At 40.4% G+C, this 16,125-nt stretch overlaps 1 protein-coding gene across 1 annotated transcript; it reads left to right on the top strand.

Annotated features, from left to right (window-relative positions):
* Positions 1-1,767: 1,767 nt before the first annotated feature.
* LOC311139590 (homeobox protein Hox-A9b-like) lies at positions 1,768-3,444 on the top strand (the record flags this gene model as incomplete). Its single annotated transcript, XM_084174498.1, has 2 exons — positions 1,768-2,323; positions 3,206-3,444. 2 exons carry the CDS (start codon positions 1,768-1,770, stop codon positions 3,442-3,444), a joined length of 795 nt encoding a protein of 264 aa, XP_084030624.1.
* Positions 3,445-16,125: the final 12,681 nt, after the last annotated feature.

The following is a 16,125-nucleotide window of genomic DNA, read 5'->3' as shown; positions in this document are numbered from 1 at the left end:
CGTCTGCTGAGCCACACAATTTACACAAAGGATGGATTTTATTGGCGATATTTAGTCCAGACAGCCAGGTTGTAACCTAAAGAAAAACAACTAAATAGCCCCCGTAATAAAAAAATACTGTTATAGTACCTATCGTTTTTTCTCTCTCCCCAGTTTGATGGCTAAAAGCGCCGGGCAGACACTCCTAGTGTTCACTCATTGGTCCATAAATAGTAAGGGGCTGCTATGGTTTTACACACTAACGCAACGGGATCTTTCCCCACAATCTATTGAAACTTGGATTTGTTGATGCTACTATGTGGACGTATTGTATCTTTATTTCTGGACACTAATTCGATGGTAGAATACACATAGCTTGTTCCTTGTGTACACATATTGTGTAAATTGTTGTATAGGCCTGTGTTTTGCAGTCTTAAATAAAAATAATAGTCCTAGTCTTACTATCAAATAATAGCCTATGTGAGGTATACATTAGATTAGGTCAACTTTGTCGTATCGATTTGGGACAATCATTTGGTAAGTAAGATCAAATTCATTCGTTGGAATGTAATAATACACACTATAAAAGTCAAATTAAATAAAAATGACTAAAAAGCACTTTCAATGGAAATTCTCCATTGGAGATTCTCTATTGAACATTATTTTTAGTCCAGGACTATGGTTCAATCTGTGTCCGGGAAACCGGCCCTTGGTGTGTTTAGCCTAAGGGGCCACACGGGCCTACGTTTATAACATTTTACACGGAATTTAAATGTTCATATCCCAGAGCAATGGAGACAGTATCACTAAAATAGTTGCTGTTTTGGTTATCCTTATTTTACTGCACGTATAATCGAATAATCTCGAGCCTTTTGAAGAGCATTACTCCGGATGATAATAATCGAAATATCTGGTTTGAATAACACGTGCAATAGCCTAATAACAATGAAAACGATTTCCTATGGCTGTATTATGAATACATCAAATGGCAAATATGATTAATATGGCAAATGTCAAAACTCACACTCACATTTACCCTACAGATACTACGTAGGCCTGTTAACGCACAGGCCTACTATTTTTAAATGTGGGTATGTATTGGCCAAATCTTTAGAGTCATATTTAATAAGTAGCCTATATAACGATATCACCAATCTAATGCTATAAAGTCTTTGGAATAACCTCGGAGTTTTTGCCCTTATAGGGAGGCCTATAGGCAATAATGGACTGAATTATGTTGATAGATACGGGATTCTTTGTTGAATAAATTCAATCTATCCAATTCCAAATTTTAGATAGGTGGTGAGAGTTCTTAGCAGCAAATGAATAGGTCTTATCCTGCGCATAGAAACTACTACATGCCACAATGTAGATATAGCTCCTTAGCACATTGCTGCATTCCTTTCTTTTTTAAGGATGCTAGAAAATATGCTATACTCCCCTACTTTGTAGACCTACATAAAACATATCAACGTTAAAGTCTCTTTTCACAACAAAAATCATAAACCTTAATACTTGTATAAAATTATATCGGCATATGGCTTTGCTATTACAAATATGACGGAGGAAAATGGTGACCATTTAGCTAGTTGAGTAGACTGATTTATTATTTATTGTTCTGTCCCACGGTCACGTGTCTGCGCCACCCAATCCAATCCCGGCCAAGGTTCAATTTATTGAACGAATGTGGTGGTTCTTGGTGCAGCGAAGAAGTAGTATCATGATCCAGTTTTTCTAAATATATGACAGTGGAAGTTTAGTAGCGTTTTGCTGTGTGTATTTGTTGTCATGTCGACATTAGGCACGCTGAGTTACTATGCAGACTCGCACCTTCCCCCAGACCAAGGCGATATTATGGCACCCACATACTCAAGCAGACCAGGGCTGGAACATGCGAGCCAGCCGATTCTAACTGAATATGGCGGTCAGGAATCTTGCCCTTTGCAGACGAAATCTTCTATTTTCAGCGCGTCTTGGAATCCCATTTCTGCTCATCAGCCTCCGAGCTGCGCATCTATAACACATCAGCCATATTTACACCATTGTCCAACAGGAGATACCGATGGGATGTATATGCGTTCCTGGACGTTGGAACCGGTTTCTACGTCGATATGTTTAACGGGATTATCGTCAAATATGCACTATGATATCAAACCCGAGCCGCTAATAGGGAATGGGGACTGCACAACGCTGGAAACGCACACACCTCTTGTGTCCGACATTGACAATGGACGGTTCCTCGCAGAGAAGGATACGATCGGGTGTGATGTCATTTTCTCCAAACCCAACGAAGAGAGCAGCACATCAACCGTAGAGGAAAGGAGGGAGAGGGAGATCGACACAAGTAAGCATGGCATCTTTCATTTGGCTTCGTGCGTCATGGTGATCATGATCTCATATGTGTCTCGATCTTTGATATTAGTGAATGTTGAATTAAGCAGGAATCTAGAAATATAAGATGAGAGGCTGTTGTTAATCAATTATTCATATATAAAATAGGCCTGCTGTAAAGGTTGAGTTCACGTCGAATTATTGTATCCATTATTTGATAACGAATGGATCCATATTGCGCCAAAGCAGTACCACTGACCGACAGCAGCAAAATACCCTCCCCTCCTCGACCCAGTTTGTAGCCTACTGTGAAAGATAATATGATTTTGCTATTTGGATTATATTGGACCAAAGCAGCTGCCCCACAGTGGGAAAATGTCCTCCCCTCCCCTCCTCGTTTTTACTGAGAGAAACCACGATTTTGCTATTTGGATTATGATAGACAACACTATACCAGTTCATTTCCCACTGTTGTGGGCAGTAGACTAGGCCTTAAAAGTATGACCTATGCTACAGTAGTAGACATCATTCATGCTCTTATGGTCATGAATATGAATACAAGAAGAGGCTTGGTCAGCTAATATTTCTGCAGATCTTAAAAATAGGCATTCATGTAACGAGATCATAGGTTTAGGCTATCTCTAGTCTAGCAGAACAACGACAGTCCATGGATATCCATGGATATCCTCCATTGGGGGTTTAGTAGGGTAAGTAAGGCCGAAACGAGCACATAAACGGCTGATTGTATCAACTACTGCATGTTGGCTATTTCAGCAAGACCTTGTCTGCGGTTGTTCGTCATCCACAGTTTGTAATACCATTCTGACTCTTGTGGAAAACATTATTTCTCATGAGCTCTGTCTCGCTTTTTTATTTTTATCGAACCCTCTTTCAGATGACCCATCCTCCAACTGGCTTCATGCAAAATCCACCAGAAAAAAGCGCTGCCCATACTCTAAGTATCAGATTCTCGAACTGGAGAAGGAGTTTCTGTTTAACATGTATCTCCCCCGTGACCGTAGATACGAAGTAGCAAGAGTTCTTAATCTGACTGAGAGACAAATTAAAATCTGGTTTCAGAACCGCCGGATGAAGATGAAGAAAGGTAATAAGGACTGTCGAAAGACATGTTAAAAAGGCGAGTAGAGCGGGCCTTGTAGACCCGTAGAGTCAACTGTGAATAGTTAGAATTGGTGGACTTTCAGGAAACAAAGATATTTCTGGAAAATAGTTCCTAATCTATCCACATGTTGCTTGATCTATAGTCTATGTTGTGTTCTGTAGGACTGTTGTGTTGTTGTCGTTGTCAAATCTGTTGGCTCGTTTTCTTCCTAGAGTGTTCTCTGTTTGGTAATGGTTATTTGTTTGATTGGTACTTTGACGTTATCTCAATAACTTTGGATGTCATTGGTAAATAATTCCATTAGTGCACACAGATTATATGTTAGAAATTGTCTAATGTTCGTTGCATGAAATGTTTCATGAATTGATTTTGTGTTGTTTTTTTTTCATCAAGAGTTTAGTCTATGTTATAGGCCAAATAATGTTTATGCGTTGACTACCTGAATGTGTTTCAACTACCTATTAGACTATTAATTTATAGTTGTTTTTGCCAAAAGCAACATGTTTTTCCCAGTGTGAGATTTTTTAAATTGCTGGGATAAAAATCCTTAACAGTTTTGTCTATGGAATTAGAGCAACACTGTGCACACGCAAAATACCTCAATGTAAGAGTATTTCGATTCTAAAATGAAGAGTCGTTTGTATGAAATATCAAATAAAATTTTTAAAATTATTTTGTGCGTCGCAATCCATATTTTTTGTTTGGAAATCAGATAATGAATTATTACTAAGATTCTAATTGTTGCTAAATGTCCAACATTTGACAAGATATTTGTATTTATTTGCTTCTATCCAAAACATATCTAACAACTATAGTTGCTACAGCCCTTAATCTTATTCAGTTCTAATTTTCATTTAAAAAGGCAACCATATTTTTCATGTATAGGCCTACGCCTGATACAAATGTTGCGTATGATAAACTATCACAAGATGCATTGGCCTATTTATTAAAACATTAAACATATCCCATATCAATATTTACAGAAAATGTTATTTATTTAGTCAAAATTTGAGAGTATATGTAGGCTAGGCCTAAGGGCATAATTATATCCAAACAGGTACTAAAGAAGTGGATATATGTCAAGCCTACAGGCCTATATAGGATTAGTGGATTTAAAGCTGGCATTTCCCGTGTTGTCCATGTTGTCTTAGTACCGCCACACACTATTTCAACAGCCCCTTCTCTCCCTTTCCTTTAGGCCTTGTTAATAGCACGGCCATGAGTTCTGAATCCCAACATACAGTACATATACAACGCATTGCTGGACACTGGACAAGCCAGCTCCATGCTATTTGCTATAGGCCAACTGTGCACTGGCAGACGATATTGGTTGCCATGCAGCAATAAACCACAATCACAGCCTTAACTGTTTATGGGGTGCAAAGCGATTGAGAGCGGAAACGAAGCAACACCATGCACGTCTGCGCGTCGGAATATCACTATAATACGCTTTTCATACGGGCTGTTTTTAAAGGGTTAAACATTTCAATGGTTGTAATTACAAAAAAACATGGTTAACCACGTTGTTCAAAAAACATATATTAAAAGACGAAAACACCTATGTTTCCAGTCACACACACACACACACACACACACAATTCACACTGCCACACTCACAGGGCCTGCTATGGTGTTGTTTGGCCGCGCTGTGACGCAGATGGGGCCTGTCTTCAAAGGTCGTAATCCAGAAAGCTCCTCCATAAAACGCGGGCTCAGCCATGCTGTCTGGTTTTTCTATTTTAATTACTTTATGACTGTGCACCAACAATTATACTGTTTCAGCGCCGATACATCCATTTGTTGTTTTCGGGCACAAAAGGCTGGCTGAGACTCATAAGCTTTATTGCCGTTTCCAACCAATGACTAATCTTAAATCCTCGCCTTTGTGGTCCAATTTCAATAGGTATCGTAAGCAATTTAAACTATTTGAACTTATAAAAATTGTTAACTATATATTTAATGTGTTGAAACACAACATGATGGTAATTCAGTCACAAATATGTCTAGGCATAATCTTACTACTAACCTATGCGGGCATTTTGGGCGCATTTAGTGTTGCTGTTGTCGCATAACCAGCAGGTGGAAGCAACGTCACGTTTGAGATCGAAGAGTCCCAAAAGCACATTTTGGCTGCAGCCTTGCTTCTTGAACCGGGACGAACGACCATGTGTTCTAGTGTGTAGTCCAATGCAAGCAGGACATATGAGAATAACACGCCTGTCCAAGATGTGGACAGACGTGGGCTACTTATATGCAGTCGAAAGTATGTTTTTGTCCATTTTCACTTTGAAACAGGAGACCAAGGTGACACAAAGAGAGCAACAGAGAGAGGTTTGAGAGTTGATTACATGTTAATAATAATAATAATAATAATAATAAACATGTTACTTATCATAGATAAACTGCATCGACAAAATGGCTGTTCGGTAGCATTATCTTTACCCCATTACATGCTATGGATGGACATTCATTGTATACCTTTAGTGTGTTAATAAATAGAATATCGCCAATAAATAACAAATTCTATCAGCAAAATTAAACCAAACCAATAAAACAAAGTCTAGTTAAGCTATAATTTATCAATTTTTCCCATGTTAATCCACTACATTACAAACTAAACACCTTATCTGCATGTGAGAGAGAGCAATAATGCAGAATTTCATCATGCAGGTCCTCTGCTTGGCCTGCTTGATAATGTAGGTCCTCTGCCTGTTTCTAGCACCAATCTCTGTGTTTTTCTGTGAGGACAGAGGCCATCAAGGACAGAGGGGAGGGGCTGAGGGGCAAGAGTTTATCTGTTTGGATACTAGGCACTGTCTCCAAATGGCCTGTTCCCTAGTTGTTCTGCTGCAGTGGGCTCTCTTCTCCCTTTTTGTCATTTACAGGAGCAATTAGGATTAAGTGCCTTGCTTAAGGGCACATCAACAGATTTTTCACCTAGTCAGCTCGGGGATTAGAACCAGCGACCTTTCGGTTACTGGCACAACACTCTTACCCACTAAGCTACCAGCCGCCCCCTCAACCCTTCTGTCTTTCTAGCTCTTTTGGACTTGTTGTTGCAATGTCACAGCTGAGGTGATTTGTCTGGACCCCTCTCATCTCATCTCATCAGAATAATGCTTATAACTATATTTGTCACCTTCGAAATTATTGTCACCCTTATTGGCACCCTTGATAAAGATTAGCAAAAAATACTGTATAAAATAAATAATACAAATACTACTTTTTTTGCTTGGGCTTATTGTCTTGCTGGAAGATCCACTTGCGGCCAAGTTTCAGCCTCCTGGCAGTGACAACCAGGTTTTTGTCTAAAATATCCTGGTACTGTAAAATTCATGATATTGTTGACCTTGACAAGGGCCCCAGGACCAGAAGAAGCAAAATAGCCCCATAACATCAAAGATCCACCACCATCTTTTACCGTAGGTATGAGGTACTTTTCTGCATATGCTTCTGTTTTCCAACACCAAACCCACCACCATGGTGTGCGTGGTCAGAGAGCTCTATGTTCATGTCGGTGATCCTCTGTAGCTCAATTGGTAGAGCATGGCGCTTGTAACGCCAGGGTAGTGGGTTCGATCCCCGGGACCACCCATACGTAAAAAGGTATGCACACATGACTGTAAGTCGCTTTGGATAAAAGCGTCTGCTAAATGTCTTATTATTATTATTATGTAATCTGACCATGGCACTGGTTCCAACCCAAGTGCCAATGCCGTTTAGCAAATTCCAGGTGTTTATTTGTTGGATGACATGAAAATATCCAGAAAAGTACCTCATACCTACTGTAAAAAATGGTGGTGGATCGTTTATGTTATGGGGCTATTTTGCTTCCACTGGTCCTGGGACCCTTGTTAAGGTCAAAATGCATTGTTGGTTAAGGGCTTGTAAGTAAGCATTTCACTGTAATGTTTACACCTGTTGTATTCGGCGCATGTGGCAAATAAAATTTGATTTGATTTGATTTGACATCATGAAATTGACCCAGTACCAGGATATTTTAGCCAAAAACCTGGTTGCCTCTGCAAACTTGGTTGCGGCTGAAAGTGGATCTTCCAGCAAGACAATAACCCGAAGCACACATCAAAATCCACAAAAGAAAGTGTTAATTGACCACAAAATCAACATTTTGCAATGGCCATCTCAGTCTCTGGACAACTCCATTGAAAAACTGTGGTTTGAATTGAATAGAGCAGTCCATTAGCGCAGACGAAGGATATCAAGGATCTGGAAAGGGAAGGGTGCCGCAGTATTGAAAACATGGGTGGCAATAATTTTGACCCCTATAATTTATGAGAAAAAAAAGTATTACTTGTTAAACACAATCTCTTTCTCTGAGCAATTATATTAGTATAAAATATGATTTGGAGCATACAATATAGCTCAGTATTTGTATTATTTATTTCATACAGTCTTTTTTGCTTATATCTATCAAGGGTTTCAATAATTTTGGAGGTGACTGTGCATAGCCTCACAAGTCTCACAAATCTTTGTGCATTTTCACATCTTGGACAGACATGATATTCTCATACTTCCTGCGTGCATTAGTCTACACACAGTTTCCCACTTTGAACTTTTGAAAGCTTTGTGTTAGGGGTGATCAGGAATTTGGTTATGGGCTAAAATAATCCAAAACTATACCCTGAAGAAGCAAATCTGGGGGAAGAGTGAAAGGTACACAACATTTAGTTGTTCAGCCTTCCCAACGTACAGTGGGGAAAAAAAGAATTTAGTCAGCCACCAATTGTGCAAGTTCTCCCACTTAAAAAGATGAGAGAGGCCTGTAATTTTCATCATAGGTACACGTCAACTATGACAGACAAATTGAGCATTTTTTTCTCCAGAAAATCACATTGTAGGATTTTTAATGAATTTATTTGCAAATTATGGTGGAAAATAAGTATTTGGTCACCTACAAACAAGCAAGATTTCTGGCTCTCACAGACCTGTAACTTCTTCTTTAAGATGCTCCTCTGTCCTCCACTCGTTACCTATATTAATGGCACCTGTTTGAACTTGTTATCAGTATAAAAGACACCTGTCCACAACCTCAAACAGTCACACTCCAAACTCCACTATGGCCAAGACCAAAGAGCTGTCAAAGGACACCAGAAACAAAATTGTAGACCTGCACCAGGCTGGGAAGACTGAATCTGCAATAGGTAAGCAGCTTGGTTTGAAGAAATCAACTGTGGGAGCAATTATTAGGAAATGGAAGACATACAAGACCACTGATAATCTCCCTCGATCTGGGGCTCCACGCAAGATCTCACCCCGTGGGGTCAAAATGATCACAAGAACGGTGAGCAAAAATCCCAGAACCACACGGGGGGACCTAGTGAATGACCTGCAGAGAGCTGGGACCAAAGTAACAAAGCCTACCATCAGTAACACACTACGCCGCCAGGGACTCAAATCCTGCAGTGCCAGACGTGTCCCCCTGCTTAAGCCAGTACATGTCCAGGCCCGTCTGAAGTTTGCTAGAGTGCATTTGGATGATCCAGAAGAGGATTGGGAGAATGTCATATGGTCAGATGAAACCAAAATATAACTTTTTGGTAAAAATTCAACTTGTCGTGTTTGGAGGACAAAGAATGCTGAGTTGCATCCAAAGAACACCATACCTACTGTGAAGCATGGGGGTGGAAACATCATGCTTTGGGGCTGTTTTTCTGCAAAGGGACCAGGACGACTGATCCGTGTAAAGGAAAGAATGAATGGGGCCATGTATCGTGAGATTTTGAGTGAAAACCTCCTTCCATCAGCAAGGGCATTGAAGATGAAACGTGGCTGGGTCTTTCAGCATGACAATGATCCCAAACACACTGCCCGGGCAACGAAGGAGTGGCTTCGTAAGAAGCATTTCAAGGTCCTGGAGTGGCCTAGCCAGTCTCCAGATCTCAACCCCTTAGAAAATCTTTGGAGGGAGTTGAAAGTCTGTGTTGCCCAGCGACAGCCCCAAAACATCACTGCTCTAGAGGAGATCTGCATGGAGGAATGGGCCAAAATACCAGCAACAGTGTGTGAAAACCTTGTGAAGACTTACAGAAAACGTTTGACCTGTGTCATTGCCAACAAAGGGTATATAACAAAGTATTGAGAAACTTTTGTTATTGAACAAATACTTATTTTCCACCATAATTTGCAAATAAATTCATTAAAAATCCTACAATGTGATTTTTCTGGATTTTTTTCCCTCATTTTGTCTGTCATAGTTGACGTGTACCTATGATGAAAATTACAGGCCTCTCTCATCTTTTTAAGTGGGAGAACTTGCACAATTGGTGGCTGACTAAATACTTTTTTCCCCCACTGTAGTTCAATGTTGTGTTAACGTCTTAGCCTACTGTTGCAATGGTTGTTGAGCACCCTAATTTTATGAGGTTGTTTATGTATTGACTGTAAATCCCTCTGGGCGAGCGAGAGAGAGAGAGAGAGAGAGAGAGAGAGAGAGAGAGAGAGAGAGAGAGAGAGAGAGAGAGACAGCTAAAGGTCCAGCATGTAAAATATAGGCTGAATGTGATGCGTGAATGGGATTCCATTCAGTTCACTATGTCAAGGGTAGACAACTTTCAACGTGTCTCTGGCAGAAGCGGCCATTTGAAAAGCCTTGGATGTTGTTTGCCGTGCCCCCTCCCCGGCCCCAATACATCAAGCCCCATGTCAGCTCCAATGACAGAGGCCATTATTGAGGATTCGGTAGAGAAGTTCACAGAGATGTCATGGTGATGATGAACACCTGGGTTACGTCCCAAATGGCACCCTGTTCCATATATCGTGTGCTACTGTTGACCAGGGCCGGTAGGGGAAATAGGGCTCTGGTCAAAAGTAGTGCATGCACTAAAGGAATAGGGTGCCATTTGGGACGCATTCCTGGTCACTTGTGTCTTCAGCTTCAACTTCACATCATAGTGTAACTGAAGGGTCCATAAATATAGTTACGTTGACTGGATATAATATAGGATATAAATATAGTTATGTTGACCCTTTTGCAATGCAAAGTAAATAAGGATTTGATTCCAAGTCCAATTCCAAATTCCTTTAATGATTAAACCATATGTTTACCACAGTAAATTACAACTCTGATTAAAACATGTACAACAGTGCCCTGTCTAATCAGAAAACATATATTTGGACTGATTAGAGGAACAGTTATTTTCTTCTGTTTGCTTTGTGATATTATTGAGAGCCCAGGAACACACAGTTAGGCCTATAGTACAGGAACACACAGTTAGGCCTATAGAACAGGAACACACAGTTAGGCCTATAGTACAGGAACACACAGTTAGGCCTATAGTACAGGAACACACAGTTAGGCCTATAGTACAGGAACACACAGTTAGGCCTATAGAACAGGAACACACAGTTAGGCCTATAGTACAGGAACACACAGTTAGGCCTATAGTACAGGAACACACAGTTAGGCCTATAGAACAGGAACACAGTTAGGCCTATAGTACAGGAACACACAGTTAGGCCTATAGTACAGGAACACACAGTTAGGCCTATAGTACAGGAACACACAGTTAGGCCTATAGTACAGGAACACACAGTTAGGCCTATAGTACAGGAACACACAGTTAGGCCTATAGTACAGGAACACACAGTTAGGCCTATAGAACAGGAACACACAGTTAGGCCTATAGAACAGGAACACACAGTTAGGCCTATAGTACAGGAACACACAGTTAGGCCTATAGTACAGGAACACACAGTTAGGCCTATAGTACAGGAACACACAGTTAGGCCTATAGTACAGGAACACACAGTTAGGCCTATAGAACAGGAACACACAGTTAGGCCTATAGAACAGGAACACACAGTTAGGCCTATAAAACAGGAACACACAGTTAGGCCTATAGTACAGGAACACACAGTTAGGCCTATAGTACAGGAACACACAGTTAGGCCTATAGAACAGGAACACACAGTTAGGCCTATAAAACAGGAACACACAGTTAGGCCTATAGTACAGGAACACACAGTTAGGCCTATAGAACAGGAACACACAGTTAGGCCTATAGAACAGGAACACACAGTTAGGCCTATAGAACAGGAACACACAGTTAGGCCTATAGTACAGGAACACACAGTTAGGCCTATAGTACAGGAACACACAGTTAGGCCTATAGAACAGGAACACACAGTTAGGCCTATAGTACAGGAACACACAGTTAGGCCTATAGTACAGGAACACACAGTTAGGCCTATAGTACAGGAACACACAGTTAGGCCTATAGTACAGGAACACACAGTTAGGCCTATAGTACAGGAACACACAGTTAGGCCTATAGTACAGGAACACACAGTTAGGCCTATAGTACAGGAACACACAGTTAGGCCTATAGAACAGGAACACACAGTTAGGCCTATAGAACAGGAACACACAGTTAGGCCTATAGTACAGGAACACACAGTTAGGCCTATAGAACAGGAACACAGTTAGGCCTATAGTACAGGAACACACAGTTAGGCCTATAGTACAGGAACACACAGTTAGGCCTATAGAACAGGAACACACAGTTAGGCCTATAGTACAGGAACACACAGTTAGGCCTATAGTACAGGAACACACAGTTAGGCCTATAGTACAGGAACACACAGTTAGGCCTATAGTAAAGTGCATTAGGAAAGTATTCAGACCCCCTGACTTTCTCCACATTTTGTTACGTTACAGCCTTATTCTAAAACTGATTCAATTAAATGTTTTCCTCATCAATCTACACACAATACCCCATAATGACGAAGCGAAAACAGGTTTTTAGATTTTTTTGCAAAAAACCCTGAAATACCGTATTTACATAAGTATTCAGACCCTTTGCTATGACACTCAAAATTGAGCTCAGGTGCATCCTGTTTCCATTGATTATCCTTGAGATCTTTCTACAACTTGATTGGAGTCCACCTGTGGTAAATTCAATTGATTGGACATGATTTGGAAAGGCACACACCTGTCTATATAAGGTCCCACAGTTGACAGTGCATGTCAGAGCAAAACCAAGGCATGAGTTTGAAAGAGTTGTCCGTAGAGCTCCGAGACAGGATTGTGTCGAGGCACAGATATGGGGAAGGGTACCAAAACATTTATGCAGCATTGAAGGTCCACAAGAACACAGTTGCTTCCATCATTCTTAAATGGAAGATATTTGGAACCACCAAGGCTCTTCCTAGAGCTGGCCGCCCGGCCAAACTGAGCAATCAGGGGAGAAGGGCCTTGGTCAGGGAAGTGACCAAGAACCCAATGGTCACTCTGACAGAGCTCCACAGTTCCTCTGTGGAGATGGGAGAACCTTCCAGAAGGACAACCATCTCTGCAGCACTCCACCAATCAGGCCTTTATGGTAGAGTAGCCAGACGGAAGCCACTCCTCAGTAAAAGGCACATGACAGCCCACTTGGAGTTTGCCAAAAGGCACCTAAAAGACTCTCAGACCATGAGAAACAAGATTCTCTGGTCTGATGAAACCAAGATTGAACTCTTTGTCCTGAATGCCAAGCGTCACGTCTGGAGGAAACCAGGCACCGCTCATCACCTGGCCAATACCATCCCTACGGTGAAGCATGGTGGTGGCAGCATCATGCTGTTGGGATGTTATTCAGCGGCAGAGAGACTAGTCAGGATCGAGGGAAAGATGAACGGAGCAAAGTACAAAGAGATCCTTGATGAAAACCTGCTCCAGAGCGCTCAGGACCTCAAACTGGGGGCGAAGGTTCACCTTCTAACAGGACAACGACCCTAAGCACACAGCCAAGACAACGCAGGAGTGTCTTCGGGACAAGACTCTGAATGTCCTTGAGTGGGCCAGCCAGAGCCCGGACTTGAACCCGATCGAACATCTCTGGAGAGACCTGAGAATAGCTGTGCAGCGACGCTCCCCATCCAACCTGACAGAGCTTGAGACGTAACAAAATGTGGAAAAAGTGAAGGGGTCTGAATACTTTCCGAATGCACTGTATATACACCACTGTAATGCAAAGGTCATATGATACATTATAAACTGGGTGGTTCGAGCCCTGAATGCTGATTGGCTGACAGCTGTGGTATATCAAACCGTATACCACGGGTATGACAAAACATTTGTTTTTACTGCTCTAATTACATTGGTAACAAGTTTATAATAGCAATAAGGCACCTCTGGTGTTTGTGATATATGGCCAATATACCACGGCTAAATTACATTTACATTTTAGTCATTTAGCAGACGCTCTTATCCAGAGCGACTTACAGTTAGTGAGTGCATACATTATTATTATTTTTTCATACTGGCCCCCCATGGGAATCGAACCCACAACCCTGGCGTTGCAAACGCCATGCTCTACCAGCTGAGCTACATGGGACTCTGCGTTATGTCGTGCATAAGAACAGCCCTGAGCCGTGGTATATTGGCCATATACCACACCTACTCAGGCCTTATTGCTTAAATATACACCATTGTAATGCAAAGGTCATATGATACAAAATACACCACTGTAATGCAAAGGTCATATGATATTTGTCAGTTTCTTTTCATCTGAGATTAATGATGGTGTTTGGAAATGTGTTCAAATAATGCCAGAGAAGCAAGAAGTAACATGACATAATAAACTGGTCCTGAAAATCATGAAAGACCATTATTATTTACACATTTATGCACTATAGATGAAATATTGATTAAAATGGAAACCTTTGATCAAATCAATCAAACTTTATTTAAAGTGTATTTAAAATCTCAACACATGTTACAGTAAAGCATGAAAGAAGTAAAGCAAACCAGAAGCAATCAAATAGATGAATAAAAGAGCATAAAACACAAAAGGATGTGTAAAACAATAACATCTCTGATTAAAGACCAAGCTAAAAAAAGGTGGGGTTTTAAACGTGATTTGAAAAGGGCCTAAAATATTACCTCATAACTACAAAACATGTTTGACAACAAATGACGTTGTTAAATCATTCAGCACAAGGCCTTGTCCTCTCCTGACCCAATTCCTGGACGCCCTCAGTCTTAACACGTGCCTCGATGTTCAGTCAGAGAAGGAAGAGGAAGCGAGACATCACACTCCCTCATTTTTTTCTGGTTCATATACAGTCAATGAACTAAGCAGACCAGACCCAGCTGCTAATGCACTGGTGCCTATGGGAGAGCCACTCCGATAGACTGGAGCTGACCATAAAAAAAAAAAAAATGTGTGCACTCACTAACTGTAGGCCTGACCTATAGGCTATATTCATAACGTATCAACCCTAAAGCTACACGAAGGGAGCATGACTTACCATTAATTCATATGTCCGGATATGTAACTACACACGCATCTCGTCCTTTGAGCTGTGTCTGTGTGGGGGAGGTTGATCTACAGAACAATACCATATGTGTAGGTGTATAGTCGTCTCACTAGTCCCACTCACTGCCATCGCCATTGTGAATTATCCTCCTCCCCACATATACAGACTTACACATTTTTCAAATGGATATCCAGTCTTATCCATCATCTCGTACGACTCCACTCCTATCCCACTGCAACACGTCTGTTCAGGAATACTCGATGTTATGTTTTTACTTCCGGTTCCATGATAATAATGTTCCATAACCATTTTTACCCAAAGGGCCTAATGCAGGCATGGATTACATTGTTATACTGGAAAGGGAAAGGGTTTAACCCAACCCCTCTGATTGATTATGATTCATTCATAAGACAAAACAAGACATCCATGTGAGAAAATATGTTTTATTGTGCTCAGGAAATTCAGGAACAGACAGTCATCTGTCTTCGATCTAACAATTAACTGACTTGAACCGAATTCGCTATACAACTGTATCCTTTCTTTTTTAAACAGAAAACGTCAAAATAAAGTAAAAGATATCAGATATCAGTAAGATTATTAACCATTAATTACAATTTAAACAGTATTTGTAATTGCTGATTATTCTCACTACTATATTGATCCCAAAATGAATAGGCATACTGCGGCTATTTCTACTACTACTTGGTATTGATGTTGATAACAATTTCCATGTGGAATATTAAAGTATTCTAACAACATAATCTGAAAACGTTTACTTTCCTCTGATAAGTAGTCCTCGAAGAGAAAAAAGGTTAACTTCTAGTCCCCTTTTTTCCTGCCATGCTTCCCAGGTGTCTCGTCTTGTCTTGACGGGGGAACAGACGGTTAATGTAGCTCCTGTCCACTACCCTGCCAGATACACATCACAATGAAGTTAAGCTTCATTCAACCAAAAATGTCACATTGATTTATGCAGTTGTATTTCGGATTGAAGTTGACACCCAAACAATAATTTAAGCCGTGAATAGAAATGAAAGGATAAAAGTAAACTATTTTTTGTTTAGTAAAACTGTAATAATAAATAATGTATATGTTCATATATTATTGATATCAATAGCATACTAAATTATAATATCATAATTCAAATGAATATTTTTCGATAGATTCTCTGTGTTCCTTACACAATTTTTAACACGGGCTAGACCTATTTTGTGGCTACACCTCATATCTGAAAAACATCTGATATCCAAATAAGCTTGAATGTTTTAGACCTACCATATAAGATATACATCTTTGTTCTAAAATTAAATATATACAAATGTTTTTCTCGAATAAGCATAGTCAATATACTGAGCATTACATCTGTTTGGATTATTAATGCACTAGTGATATTTTTTTCTGATTAAATAATTACCATAATATGGCTCTCT

The sequence above is a fragment of the Coregonus lavaretus genome (assembly GCF_964263955.1).
Source record: "Coregonus lavaretus genome assembly, chromosome: 13".
Taxonomy (NCBI): Eukaryota; Metazoa; Chordata; class Actinopteri; order Salmoniformes; family Salmonidae; genus Coregonus; species Coregonus lavaretus.
Note: the sequence above shows the minus strand (reverse complement) of the source record. Positions and strands in the feature narration are given on the sequence as shown.